The 15,090-nt window shown below is 43.9% G+C and overlaps 2 protein-coding genes across 2 annotated transcripts; both read right to left on the bottom strand.

Moving 5' to 3' along the window:
• Window positions 1-4,220: 4,220 nt before the first annotated feature.
• ruvbl2 (RuvB-like AAA ATPase 2) lies at window positions 4,221-9,174 on the bottom strand. Its single transcript, XM_084941505.1, has 14 exons — window positions 9,060-9,174; window positions 8,253-8,307; window positions 8,057-8,112; window positions 7,796-7,937; window positions 7,490-7,619; window positions 7,339-7,405; window positions 6,291-6,397; window positions 6,067-6,160; window positions 5,770-5,988; window positions 5,580-5,698; window positions 5,347-5,466; window positions 5,132-5,261; window positions 4,889-5,003; window positions 4,221-4,607 (listed from the first exon to the last, which is right to left on the bottom strand). The coding sequence occupies exons 2-14, from the start codon at window positions 8,305-8,307 to the stop codon at window positions 4,582-4,584; spliced, it is 1,380 nt and encodes a 459-aa protein (XP_084797631.1). The 5' UTR covers window positions 9,060-9,174; the 3' UTR covers window positions 4,221-4,581.
• A 1,060-nt stretch (window positions 9,175-10,234) lies between these two features.
• On the bottom strand, window positions 10,235-14,875 carry ftr83 (finTRIM family, member 83). The gene is made up of 7 exons (XM_084941650.1): window positions 14,215-14,875; window positions 13,794-13,889; window positions 13,375-13,608; window positions 13,112-13,271; window positions 12,901-12,963; window positions 12,506-12,574; window positions 10,235-11,505 (listed from the first exon to the last, which is right to left on the bottom strand). The coding sequence occupies exons 1-7, from the start codon at window positions 14,788-14,790 to the stop codon at window positions 10,979-10,981; spliced, it is 1,725 nt and encodes a 574-aa protein (XP_084797776.1). The 5' UTR covers window positions 14,791-14,875; the 3' UTR covers window positions 10,235-10,978.
• Between the last annotated feature and the right edge of the window lie 215 nt (window positions 14,876-15,090).

A 15,090-nucleotide genomic window follows, 5' to 3' on the forward strand; every position in this document is an offset into this window, starting at 1 on the left:
CTTTGGAGCAGACGTCATTACCCCACAGCCAGCTATGATGATCACTCCTCGCTTCCCACCGGGCCTTGAGACTGTAACTTCATTTCAAACTGTGTCAGTGACGTCCCCGCAGGGATGAGGGATTAATTTGATTTGCATGCTTACTAACAAGGATGAAATGCAAATTGACAATGAAACAGTGTTACTGCAGTGTGCTTGTTAAGCACCACAGTGGGTTCAGCGTCACGGGTGAAGCAAGTGTGAGTTATGAATACCAGAGTTTTCTGAATTAAACATGAGCTTATGCTTGGCCTGCAAAGACTGGATGATGGTGCTATTTTTAATCCCACGATTCCATATTTAGAGCTGATGTTTCCACTGCAGCATGAACTGAGGCTATTTATGCACACGCCCATATGTGTGGGTAGCATCCGCATTCATCACTCCCACACAAGAAGCAGAGGTGTGGAAGCAGCTTTGTGAATGATTTGTGTGTGGAGAAGTGAGAAAGTGACGACCACAGTGTGAAGAAAGGCAAATTACATGGAGTATCTGCACACACACAAACAGTCACCTCTTCCTGGTTGCACACAGGTGCATGCAAACAAGATGACAGAGTAAATCGCTCACACCTGCAGTACCACACCTCTTCTACTTTAAATGAGGTCAGACACCAAATTAGAGGATATCTGCTGCTTTGTGTAGTCAAATGAAACATGTTTGATGTAAGGAACATATTACACATATAGCTGATGTGCACATCCCTGGGTTAAGTGCTCCAACTGGGCTGGATCAGCCATGCTGCAGTAAACCTACAATACCCACAGACCCATTTGTCAAGCTGGTCGACCCTTTAGGAACAGCAGCCGCTGGTCTGGCTCTTGACTGAATGGCTGCTCTGAATGTTTGTACAGATATCAGATGAAAATAAACGAATCCTGATGATGACCTTCTGACTTTCCCTTTAACCCTCTCAGGCTCAAATTAGACTTTTTGTTGCTAATGCACAACCAAGTCCTGCAGTGGTACTTCTGAGTAAAAAAAACTCATAAAATATGTATGTGGGGTAATCAGGTTGTTAGTTTTTAACTGTTGCAAATCTGCAACGCCATTATAGATGCACAGCTGACCCCAGCTTCCTGTCTTTGCTGTGGGCTCACACTTTCCTCGGCTCTTACTCGGCCAGAGAATAAAGAGCTGAGACATGTTAACCACAAAGAAATGGATGTCCCTGAGCAAAGACTCAAATGGAGCCAATACATAATTCAGAGTGGTTAGTGACCGACCAGGCGTTGCGTGCAGGCCGACAGCGATGGGAAGCTGACTGCACATCGCCACACAAGCTTTGTGGATTTGAAACTGCTTTATGACGTGAATTCAGAAGTTAACGTGGATGTACAAATGTGGTGCCCACTGTTCAGCAGCTGTTTCAGTGGGACAGTTGTTTAGAAGATAATTATTCACATGAAATAATCCCTCAGTTGACTTGGACACAAATAAAAACTTAACCCTGTTTTTATGGCATCACCACATCCATACAGCGTGCTGCACTTCCACTGACCTCCATCTTTGATTTTACCACAGGAACAGCTTCTCTGCCTGTTCACATATGGCGCTAAGAGATTTCGTTTTTTCTCGGAGACTTCAGGAAATAGACGTGAATGCTATGCCTACACAGACGCCACATTCCAAATTCCTCAAATGCTATTTAAAGGACATGAATGACATCACACGAGGAAATGTGGCAGGACAGAAAAATAAGGAGGACAGGAAATATTGCTTCGTGCTAAACTTGCTGAACTTTACTGAGACCTCAGTGAGATCTCGCTGCTTATGTCGACATAAACACACGTCTGAGAAGTGCTTAAGTGAAGCATATTAGATAGCAGTAAGTGCAACTGATAAAGAAAAGGGGACATGACGAGTGTGACGTACTGATAAGTTTGCTTTGAGAAGAGGACACCATCACACATGCTGTCAGTCAGTGTTGCAGTAAAACACCTGAGTGAGCCTCATTTGTAGCTGTAAGCAATCAGACCAATCCACACAGTCCAAAAGCACAAAATCCTCCATTTCTTTGTTGTGTTGTTGCCTCTACAACTTGTCACCATGAACTGATGACAAAAATCATTCACTACTTTAGAGCAAAACAGTCTCATTATGGTCACATACAGGTCGAGCAGCGAATCAGTTTGCTGACCCTTTCCTGACAATATCGCTGATCAATACGTCCGTTCTGGTTTTGATATGGATACATTCACCTAATGAGATTCATGTGGAGAGGCTTGTTAGGCTACGAGAATGTCAAATGACCTTTGACACAGTCAATAGTGCAGGATAGTGCTTGCCTGGCTGTCACTTTGGCCGTGTTTTCAAAGCGCTTCAATGATTACAGAACAGCACTGAATGCTGATTACAAATAAAGAGGAGATAAAGTCAGTGGAAGGGTAGGGATCTGTGGAGAGGACATTTGCAGAATACTAGGAGGAGAAAAAGGGCATCTAAATCTGTGAAACAGGCAAAATGCCACATGTTAGCATGCTGTGCAGCCTCGTAGCCTGTGGACAGCGGTGTGGAGACAAAGAGTGGGAGCCAAAACCTGCTCCCACCCAGAGGGGCCGAGCCGAGTGTGATCTGTAAACAGTGATCTGCATTCGCACTGACGCTGAAGAAAAATGTCCTGAGGTCAAGTGTATTCAAATCCATATTAAACGCACTGAGACGGTTCTTAATTCTGCTCAGAGGAAGAGGATTCAGTTTACGTGGCTCTCCATTCTGATAACGAAGGACACGATAAAGACGTCACCATATCGCTTCTGTAAATGCTAACAGTGAGGCTGGCTCCTTGGGAAGTTTGTCTCGGCCCAAATCCAGTCGGAGAATCACCGGATGTGGTAGTAGGCGGCAGCACAACAGAAGCCTCGTGGGACTGAGGGGATTTATGGGATGTAGGCAGCAGGGTAAGAACTCTCTGCCACAGACACCAACTAAACATTAAATATGCATGAGAGCAGGCAGTCTGCACTGCTCTCTGATCATATGTAGGTAAAATAGATTAATATGCTCTCATTGGTTTGAAACAGTCAGGTGATATTCCCATTTCAGCTGAAGGTTGCTGGTGATGCTATTGGTAGATACTGGCCTACCGCAGACATTTGAATGTGGCTGTCCAATATATGTTAACACTGAATTTAGAAGAAGATTCACTGGTTTCAATGAATCCATGTAGAAATGGAGTGATTCGATTCAATGTCATTTAGACAGCACCAAATCACAACAGTCGCCTCAAGGTGCTTTATATTGTGCAGTAGATCCTACAATTATACATACAGAGAAAAACCCAACAATCATATGACCCCCTATGAGCAAGCACTTTGGTGACAGTGGGAAGGAAAAACTCCCTTTTAACAGGAAGAAACCTGTTAAAAAATACATATTAAATGTGACATATACGACTATGGGACCAAAAATCCAGTGTGATCTATTCAATGTGACAGTTTTTATAATACGTTTGATATGCCCACATACCTAACAGCACTTTAACTACTTATTTATTGTCACATTGTCAACAATTTATGACTTAGATAAAATACACTCACTTTGAAAACATGATTTGATTGAACCCTGTGTCAGATTTCTGGTTAAATACTCAGGCTAAACCCAAATATGACATGACAAGGATGACGAGACTCGCAGGGTCTAAACATCTGAATACAGGAAAATCTAGAGCGCGTTAGTGTGAGTGTCAAAGCCTGCTATACACCTACAGACTCAAGCAGGACATTTACAGGACGACACGCATCAAACACGCTGAAGTGATTCAACAGGAAGATATTTTTAGGCTGTATGCAGTGCTGTTCAATTTGCTCATTAAAATGCACACTAAGGGCTCGCAGTCATCCCAGCGGTTTGCACAGTGCATTGTTTCTCAGGACCAGTCATGGGCTTACAGTAAAGATCTTTGAGCTCCCCCTTGTGGTAGCAACTGTAACTATTTTATTAGTGATAAACGTTATGAGTGATTTTGTTTTACATTTTACATCCAAACGTTTTTTTCTTCAGCCGGGGTAATAAACTGATCACTGATCAATCCTGACCAGACTCTGCACCACCGCCTGGTCAGGCAGACACACCATTCTCATGTTTATGTGAGTCTGCACCCTCCAAAAGCTAACTTTGAAACATGTGAAAAACTGTTTCGTAGCTTTCAAGTTTAAAGGACAAGAAAGAAAGAATCTCAATATGCTTAGAAAAGCTTGTTTACTTATTTTTATAAAATTAAACCATGTAAAGGTCAACAACATAAAACAAACACTTAAGGAATGGATATTCTGACAAGGCCTCAGAGATGAACAGAACTGGGCTCATTTCAAAATTCGATTGAATTTCAGTCCAAAAGATTTGAATTTAAACAGTTTGGAGATCAAGGACAATTCTGTGGTTTCACTCAATTTAAAGTCCATCTCCAGTCTAATTCAGTTAATTCAAGAGGCTAAACTCAAATGTGGGAAGAAGTCCGGTTGTGAATCGACACCAACACTAGATGACGGCGAACAGCATAAAAAAAACTTCACAGAGGAGGAAAAGAAAGCATCGTCTTCATTACGAGGTGTCCATAGCAGCTGTTTCTGAAACATAAGAACACACATCTGTTCATCATGTAATGTCAAACCTGCATATTTACACAGAAAGAAAACCGAGCGTCTTCTTTTCCAGCACGACTGCAGCACTGAGTTGGGAATAACGCAGTTTCACATTGTAGCGTTTTTCTCCTCAGATCACTTTTAGTATTCTAAACCTAAAATTTACACTAATTACTCCCACAAGGGGTAAAAACCAGCGTTTAACTGAAGCTTGTGTGAACGCACCATATGGAGCTGCTGATACAGAGAACGAACAGCAAACTCACGTGTTTCATTAAAGAGGAAGGAATCCTGATACTCCTTCATGTACTGAGAGGATCTGGCCTCATCCAGGAACAGAGAGTAAACTCTTTTAATGTCTTCTACCTGAACCTCTGTGCCCTGCAAAGCAAAAAACAAACACAAACGGCACCAACAGAGTCAACGTGACAAAACTAAAGAAACACCACACTCAAGAAACAATGGATGTGATACACGTGCAGCTGCTGAATCGTTCACATCGAGCTTACCTTGCGTTTACGACACACCAGTCCTGCGGTGCTGATCAGCTGGATCGCGTAGCGCAGTGACGTTTCCATGCCGATACGAGTGAGGACTGTGTGAGCCTCCTCGCTCAGCTCCACATCCTCCTCCTCACACCTGAAACGGAAACCTCAGCTTTACATTTCATCTGCGGCAGAAGATGGAAGCGTCTGCTGAGCCGATTATGAACACGCGTTTTTACCGGATCTTCAGGATCTGCTTCGTCTCTTTTTCGGTGTAAGGGGAGGTGGCGATGATGAGCAGCCGATCGAGGAGATCGATGGGGATGCCGTGAGGGCTCTGATAGTTTGTTCCACGGATTCTGCAGGGAAATGAGTGAGTAGCACATTACTAATGAAACACCCAAATTATTCAGTATTACCTTTACTGAAGCGGAAGGCTGACTAAAAGCAGTATGGTTTGGAAAAACAGTACCGAGTGATGCCTCTGTTGGTGGCCATAATGAGAACTGGGGAGAGGTCACTCTCCAGGGCACGGTTCAAGAAGGAAAAGCACTCCATGTCCAGCATATGCACCTCATCAATAAATAACACCTACAACCAAAAAGAGAAACGTTTAACAGAAACTCATGAAAAGCAAATAGAAGCATATATAAAACACTCACCCCTGGAATGATCTCCGCCTTTCCTTCTTCCCTCCACTCACACACTTTGGCATTAATCTGCTCGCGGACTTCAGACTTGATCTCTCCGGTGTCTCCAGAGAAAAGAGCCAGGAAGCCTTGTGTGCGACTGTTAATGACATCGATCTCGTGGAGCGACACTGTGTGGACCACCTCTTTTCTCTTCTGCAGCTCTCCCTCAGGACACTGTACAAACTGTGTCTAAAAAGATGGTAACGAAATTGATTTTAAAATACTGCAGTCATCCAACAGCACGATCTGAGCGCTGTGACAACAGACCTGAGCTCCCATGGCATCGTAGTCTCTGGCTCTGGTGAAAGAGCGCCCCAACTTGGAGATCTTTCCAGTGGCTTTATCGATGGTGATAACATCTCTGAGAGAAAAGCAACAGAAAAGCTCAGAAGACACGAGAGTCCTGTGCAAGTCTGCGTGATGCTGTAAAACTTCATATAACATTCATATCACATAACAGGTCCTGTAACAAGATCACCTACTGAACTTACCCCGCTTGCACCTTCTCTTTACTCAAACTGTCAATCATCTTGTTGCCCAAGTCGTAGATCGTCTCCATCTCCGTAGTCTTTAGCGTCAACTTGCCCACCTTTGCACCCTGATCCAAGGCACAAACTTCTCAGTAAGTTATATGAAGTATGATAATAATAATAATAATGGATTGCATTTATATAGCGCTTTTCAAGACCCTCAAAGTGCTGTACACTTCCACTATTCATTCAGTCTCACATTCACACACTGGTGGAGGCAGCTACAGTTGTAGCCACAGCTGCCCTGGGGCAGACTGACAGAAGCGATTACCAATGGTGTGACCTGGGGTTGTGCGATTGGACGAATATATCGACGACAGGCTCAGCCCATCAGCGATCGTTTTCACAAGGACGATTTATTTATTTATTTGCCCATGAGTAAATTTGCTAATAATGATGTAGCTGCAGAAGTTGGTGATAGCCTAGCATACTCAGCTGCATGGTGGACACGTGCATGCTCATGCAAGTTAGCCGTGTTTGAGTACTTTGCTCGCACTATACGTCTGCACAAGCCGCACACCGCTTTGGTTACATCCTCAGGTTTACCTCTTTCATGTGGTTTAAAAATCCCAAACTGGCGACTTCATATTTTTTCAGTGCTGTCAGCGTTAACGCGCCGTCATCACGACTAACGCGATTAACAAGTAACCCATCAGGAGCGCAGACTGAGTCGAAATCCCTAAAATGTCTCTGTCAACGCGTTTCGGGCAGTTTGTCGTGTCGTGATGATTAACACGTTAACGCCACAGCCCTAATTTTGGGGGGAAATTAGTTCGTCCATGTTTGGACTTCCTCTGTGTTGTAATCAGTCTGTGCATGACTACATTGCTCCGCCCATCAAAAAGTCTGCGCAGGTGCAAATATATCACCCATTGTCGATTACTGGACTGACAATTGTAGGCTGGAAAATGTTTACATATCGCCCAACCCTGGTGTGACCAATAAAATACTTCCCAAAGAACCACATAAAAAGACTGGGTTCACTATATTATGAGTGGAAGCTGCTTACCGTTCCTGTGGCTGGTCTGTCAATCTGGATCTCGACCACCTCTCCTTCAATGATCTCCGTCTCCTCTCTGTTAAAAAACAAAAACAGTTAATAGCAGTTCTTTTCGTATAAGAAGATTTACCAAACTCTATTACAGCATTTGCTCACTCACTTGATCCTTACTCCGATGGCTTTTCTAAAAGCTTGGCTAAGTGCCTCAGTCTTGCTCATCTCCAGGGAGAAGATCTCACTACCAGCCAGTGCTGTAAAGGGTGTATCAGGGCCAAGAGACTGGGCGATGCCTGCATTGGAAAACCCCCCAAAATCAAAAACAAAGTCTCAGCTGAACCCACACTCTGCCAATCAAGCTGGGAGCAACAAAAATGTACCCTAAGCCAATTCCATCAATCCAAGAAACCAATATCTCTTCTAGCTGGGGCTAATATTATGTTCTGGAGGCTTCCAGTGGAGATCTTACCCATAGCAATTGCAGTTTTTCCTGTGCCAGGCTGGCCAGCAATCAGTACTGCCCTGCCAGCAATGTGGCCATCTTTGATCATCTCCAAGATGACTCCTGCGGCTCGACGGGAGGCCAGCTGGCCAACCATCCCCTGAGACACCTGGAATTGAACATAGACATGTAAAAGGCACATCTCCTCTACACAGACACAGAATATTTAAGTCACAAATCCATTACATGCCCCTTAAGAAAAAAAGGCATTTAAAGACTTAACGCTACCTGTCTTGGTTCCAAAGCATCATCCAAACCAAGGCCACGAATGTGAGAATGTGCACCTAAACACAAGGTGAAAACAGATAAAATAATGTGAGTCACAGGAAGCAAAAAAACTCTCAAAAATCAGGTACCATGTGCACCTATCACCGCACTATCACACAGTAACCAATCATCATGTGTTTCCGGGTCTCAGTCATACCAATTCTCTCGATTCGTGTGATGTCACGAACCTCTGGAACCTTTGTAGTTGCCATCTGTATTAAAAGCAGACAAATCATTCATTAATCACTATAGAGTGATCCTGCCCGGTTTCCTACCACTACTTTTACATTTAAAAACAGGCATTTCGCAGTATTAGACCTTCAGAGTATCCCACTCTATGTCAGAATGTCAAACAGATAAAAAAAAAATTAGCTCCAGCAAGAGGTTCAACTATTTCTACTGACGTTTTAACGACATACCACCCAGTCACTATTAAATAAATTTTCAAAAACAAAACACTTTGGTGATACGAGTACCACAACATTAAGTAGTTAGATTGTCAAACAATTAACACTTTAAAGAGCCCGTCCTGGTCAGTTGGTTGTCATAGTGACAGAGTTGAGCGCATGCCACAACAGAGTAAGAACAGTGTTAGCGTTACGTTAGCCTAGTTTCTAAGGCTTTTTATTCTTCATATTTTTACTTTTTCATATAAGCAACGGAAAGCTCGGGTATCGCCATAACACAGATTTAATAACGTGGTACACGAAATCCACAAATCTCGTTTGGCGCCAAGTAAACAGAGCAAGGATAGTGACAAGTAATGCTAACGCCAGCTAATGTTATGTTAGCAAATTAGCTAGCTCCATTCAAAGCTTTCTTCTTTGAGTAACTCCTGCTTAGCAAGACGAAGACGTGATGTTCGACAGAACATGAAAGGATGATCTTACAGGACACATCGTGTAACACCACGGTGCGAAAGCCTGGAGTTAACACTGTTTATATTGCTCGCATGAACACTCACCTGTGCAGCCACACTTGCGAAAATGTGAGAATGCGGCGCTTCTTTCTAATGGTGCGCAGATTAAAAGCGTCCGTACAGAAACCGCTTCTTTTCCTTTTTTTTTCCTGCTAGGGGATGTTTGGGTTGACTGCCCTCTATGGACTCGATGGTAAAATGACAGCACGAGCTTGTGATTTACAGGGAGTGGCAGGAAACCTTACCGGTGTCCTGGATTATATTATGGACATTTGAATCCGTGTAGCCGTTTCAGTCCAGAGTGTTTAAACTGCGTGCTAGGCTCCCTTTAACTCCCTTTTCACGTTTTACGTTTTCTTCTTGCAACAAAATTGCCCGTCCGTGGAAACCTTTAATATTTCCTGGTGTAATGTGCTGGGTTACGGAACTGAGATGTTGTAGAAATGTCAATGTCATACTGTACGTAAGCTGGACCAGCCAAGGAAGCACTTTGCTCTGTTTTAGTTACTGTTTGTACACGCTAACAGCGGAAGCTTTCACTTCAGTCACCAGCCACGATAAAAAAAAAAAGCTGCTCAAAGTTAGTACTGCAGACGTTTGTCCACCAGAGGCTGCAAGACCCCCGAGTTATATTAAAGGTTTAAGAATTTCGAAGTTGAAGCCAAAGTTTTTGCAGAGTGGTGTTGATGATGCAGTAGGCCGGATAAACGTTTGCTACCACCAACCTCAACTTTCTACATTCATCTTATTGTGTAAAAGCCTCTTTCATTTTTTAAACTGAGAAATATTATAATCCAAACTATGGAGATGAGTTTGAGATTTTTATCGTCGTCTTTGTCTCAAGCTCAGCTTCATATTTTCAAAAAGTAATTTTAAAAGCTTACAAATCAAGACTGCAGTATTATTGAACAATGGGAAAGCCTGCCTGCTGATTATAATCTTAAGGTTTCTGGAGGGGTTTTCATATCCTCTCCACTAGACCTTTCAAGCTTCACCTCAAGGCCCAGGCTTAAGATTCCACAAACTGAAGTCGCTTTATTTAAACATCACAGCAGAGCGACTGCTGCACGGTAAAAGGTAAATTTCGGTGCTCCTGAGTTGCTACACTAACTCAGAACAATTTTTATTTCATTTTAAACTTCGATAACAAAACCAAAATAAATAAATAAATAAAAGAATAAATAAATAAATGAATAATAAATGTAAACAAAACCCCCAAAACTAACTCAGAACTTTTTAATGAAGAACTTGACTATACATTAGGACTCAGTCATACTTCCATTCAGCTGAACGAGTCTTAAGCGTCACAGAAACCTCTCAGTTACACCTCGCCTGTTCCTGTAGAGTTCCTTAATGACCTCTCAGCTGCTTTTCAAAACACTGTGCTTTAAGCACACACAAACACACCATCTCCTCCCAGTCCTCACTCAAAGCTGGGTCTATTTTACATTTGCTTATTAAATAATTGCACTGTGAGTGATGTTGCTAATGGCAGGAAATGTCTGCCTTTTAAAGATCTTACAGATCTGGCTTAGAGCTGATTAGCTTGAAGAGTGAGTTAGGAAGCTCGTCATCGTAGAAGAAATGAGAGGAAAAAATCCACATCACAGCTCATGCTTGTTACCAAAAGTTTATTTGATAAAAAAAGCATAATATCACAAATGGTCATCACATTGTACAAGGTTCATTATTTTGAATTATAGTGTAAATATGCATATACTATATTATTTCTGAATTAGCAAATGCTCATTGACTTTCTACAACTGATTTTACACTGAACACATGTTGATTTGCTGAATATTTGCTCATCGAGCATCGTTTCCCCCATCAGCACATATTGGATAGCAAACAAAACAACGATCTAATATCAGAAAAAAACGGGGGGAAACAAAAGCATATTTTCTCACAACAGCAGTACTTTGCGTCATTCCACACCCACTGATCTTTGGATGTGTGTTACTTAATCACAGCTGGATAATGGTAATGGCTGACTCATACCAAACCCAGAAGCCTGGATAGACAGGTTCACTAAAGGAGGCATTAAAGCGGTGGATTAGAGACATGGTTTCCCCAACAGCGTAGAATGAGAGAGTACCCCCGGCGTGATCCAGGAAAACGCCGATGCGGGAGGAGTAGGGCGCGCTGACCTCTTGCTGGTCCTTGTTGTGGCGGGCTGAGTAACTGGAATCAGAGCAGAAAAGGCTCCATGACTTGCGGTTGTAGCCGATGCGGCAGCTGTCACTGTAGCCCGATCTCTTGATGCCTTTGTAGGCGATGCCGATGGAAGCCCCCTCCCCACTCCAGTCTACCTCCCAGTAGTAGGTGCCTCCAGAGAGGGGCTCCTTACACAAGACCTGTGGCAGGGAGTCGAACCTGGCAGGGCTGTCAGGGTAGGACTGGGGGTCTCTCTTGAGGGCAGCTTTTCTGTTCCCTCGTGACAAGTAAAGCTGTCTGTAGGCTGTGTTTTGGTCCAGAGTGAGCTGGCAAGCATCTAAAGATGGGCGGAAGATAAGTTCATTGTTTACTCAACAATGCTTAAGTTAAATCAGTCTGGGATAAACGTAAATGAGGAAAGCAAATAGAGCCAAAGCATCTGTCCTACAGCAGCTGAAGCACCCCACTCCAAAGCAGCAGCAGAACGCCATCGACATCTCAGTTAAACTTCTACTCACTGCGGTAGAAGTTTAAACAACTTCTGCAAAACACACTTTGAAGGAAAAGCAAGAGACCCTCTGGCTGAATAGTCACCTGACTGCTGTGTACCTCCACCTCTGCAGGTCACAGCTGGTGGGACACCCGACGCCCTCGGCTAGATCTGCCCGGCCTATGATCTGGAATGCCAAAGGTATCAAACACTGTTTGTGAGTTTGACCACAAACAGAATTCCAGCAAAGACCTTTTTCAGCTGTGACGTGAGTCAGTGACTATGCAGTTTCTCCCAGCGCTAAAGTTTAGAGGCCCCAAAGATTTCTGTTGAAAGCTGGATTAACCTCCTGAGACCGTGTCCTCATATGGGAACATTACATTTAGACTTACACTTCATCTTACAAAATAAATATTTTACACTCTGTTAATAATGACCATAAAACTATATTGTGTTATGCTGCGAAACAAACCCACTGTCTCTATATCGAGGACATACTTTTTAATATATTTATATATTTAAAAAACCTTTCTGTTCAAAGGCGATGCTTCTTTTTTAACTTATTGGCTTCGAGAAAATTTGGAGAAATGAAAAATGCATCCCAAACAAGAGCTCGGGTTGCAGGAGGTTAAAATGCAGCTTAAGTAAAAATGACATAGCTGTGCAATATTTGCAGTGAATCAGTCCCAACCTCTGTCAGCACTGTAGGACTAACAGTAGCTTCTAAGAGCAGATTTTGTGGTCAGCCACAGGGTCTGACAGAGAACCTCGTCAGCATCTAATATGCGTCATGCAGTGAACTGAGCAGAGAGAACAGTGAACTGTGTGGCTCAGAGCAGAGACTCACATCTCAGGAAGTCCTCCCTGTACTGAGGCTCCTTGACTGGCACAGACTTGTGCATGGGAGCTTCGTCACCTGTGAGAGGAAACACACAGAAAATGAGACAGAGTTGTGTGTCAGCAGTTTTTTAATGTGCTGCACCTGAACAGCTAATATGTGTGCAGGAGGTCACACTGGCACACTATCAGTGATCAGGCAAACACCTTCTAAAGCAATCTAACAGGAGAATGGAAAGAACTGAGGAAACAGGGCCAGATGATGAAAAGCCTGAGCATTACGACTCAACAACACATCTCCTGGCTTTAGACTAAGTCTGACTCTGTGCTAATGTTGTTCCGCCCTCATTCATTGTTGTGTGTATGAGCAAGTTGTGAAATGATGCTCTTGAAAGACTGACTCACTTTTTATTGATTGATATTGTTTCTTTTTGGAATCCTCCAGCTCACAGAAGGTCATTTTGTTAACTGCAAATACAGAAAAAACGTTCAGTCATCGTGTTTTCTTCATATGTTTGAAATAACACAGTGAGATTAAAGCAACATCAGACGGCAGTAGTCAGATTCCCTGCGGCATCTGTTCTGTGAACATCGAGACGTCAGTCCTCACGCTCACCTGTCTTGGCTACCTTAACCAGTTCGTCATTGCTGGATTCATTCAGTTGCTGTTTCAGCTCAGAGACTGCTTTGGTCACCGGGCCGAAGGAGAAGTACGGGTTGACGCTCACCGACGGCAGCTCCTCGGCCTCTGTTTGTGCTATCAGCATGTGGTAACTCTAATAACAATATAAAAGTAAAATAACACTGATTCTGTTATATGAGATTATATTTTTATCTTCATGAGCATGCCTTCCTGAGCCGCTGGCGGCTGCCAGTTACCTGGATGAAGTGGATGTGGTCCTCGGTGCGAGACAGCTGGGTGATCTCGTTGTCTCTCGCCTTCAGGTCAGCGATCTCATGATTCAGACGCTCCAGATGGCTCTCTGCGTTGTTGAGTGCTGCCCGCTTGTTGGAGGATATCAGCTTTGCCATCTCTTGCTGCATCCTCTCAATGGAGCGCATCATGTCGCCAAACATCTTCTCACATTCCTGAAGTGCCCTCTGGGCTGAGTTCTGCACAGGAGACATTGGAGTGTGTCGTAAGGTGAACTGGTGTCACACTGGTTTTTACGATGACACACTTAGAAGAAGGAATGCTGTCGGTGCTGTTAGCTGATGTGAGCTTCCGCTCAGCCTGTAGTGGTCAGAGTGCTCGTATCTGTCTGATGGATGATAATGACGGTGATTGTGACACAAACCTTGAGAGAGTCCACCGCGTGTTTTAGTTCCTCCATCTGTTTCAGGCGATCGTGAATCCTCTCCTGGATCTCAGCCTGGGTGGCACCCAGCCGTTGCTATAAGACAGTTGAAACATTGATGATTATTATGACAAGAGTTTTACGTAGAAGTAACTCAAATATATTAAATCGTCTAAAAAAATTAGCTTAAATGTTTGGCTTTTAAGTTCAGGAGTCCAGGTTCACTGGACGCCAACACCTTTATCTTTGTTTGCATGAATGGGCGTCTATTGTTCGCTGCTCTTTCATTCTTTGCTCCCACCCTTTAACTGCTGTAGTGCACCGTGTTACAGCTTTAATACGGAATATTTGACCTTTATTTGTCGCACGTTTTAGCGTTATTATTGAACCAAAGGAGGACCGGTACGAGGGTGTTGCCTACCTGTTCCTCAGATCTCTCCTGCTCAGCTGACACCATGTCGTGGCCCTTGTGTTCTTTCACTGTGCACAGCACGCAGATACACATCTGGTCGGTGCGACAGAACAGCTCCAGACCCTTCTGATGCTGCGGGCAGATCTGCCTGTCCAGGTGGCCGATTTCATCCACCAGCTTGTGCCTCTTAAAGGTGGCTGACTCGTAGTGGGGCTTCAGGTGCTTCTCGCAGTAGTGCGCCAGACACATCAGGCAGGACTTGATGGCTTTGTGCTTCTTCCCAACGCAGATGTCACAACCTACATCCTGGGGTCCAGCGACGTTGTAGTCGGGGGACGGAGGTGGAGGCGGAAAGGACTCCGAGTTGCGTTGGAGCGTGGAGTGCCTTGAGCCTCCGACGCGCCTCGGAGTTGGCCTCTTGCTGTAGGAAACCCTGCACTCCGGGCAGTTGAACGAGCCGGTGTGTTCAGCATGATCCCAGTATGTCTTCAGGCAGATGGAGCAGAATACGTGGCCACATGGGATGGACACAGGGTCCCTGAGATATTCCTTACAAAGGTAGCAGGTGTCTTGGTCAAAAGACATGGAGACAGTTTGCTTCTTTTCCCTCTAACGCCGAGAAGATGACGTGAAGTCAGAGCCTCACTTGTGTCAGCACTGTGGCAAAGTGACTGCACAGGTAGTGCGGGTGCAACTTATATAGAGTAAACAGAGAGGGAGGATAAACAGGTTAAGCCGAAACCAGTAAAACAAGGGCGGAGAAAGAAAAGGACACAATGAGTAGATCCATGTGTTACAGAATGCTGAGAAAATGAATGATATGTGCGATCTGAAAATATTTGATCCAAAGAGTTGTAGTTTCCATTTATTACATTTTGACACTGT

The sequence above is a fragment of the Perissodus microlepis genome, chromosome 10 (genome assembly GCF_051167445.1).
Source record: "Perissodus microlepis isolate ML-2025 ecotype Zambia chromosome 10, ASM5116744v1, whole genome shotgun sequence".
In the NCBI taxonomy this organism is placed as follows: domain Eukaryota; kingdom Metazoa; phylum Chordata; class Actinopteri; order Cichliformes; family Cichlidae; genus Perissodus; species Perissodus microlepis.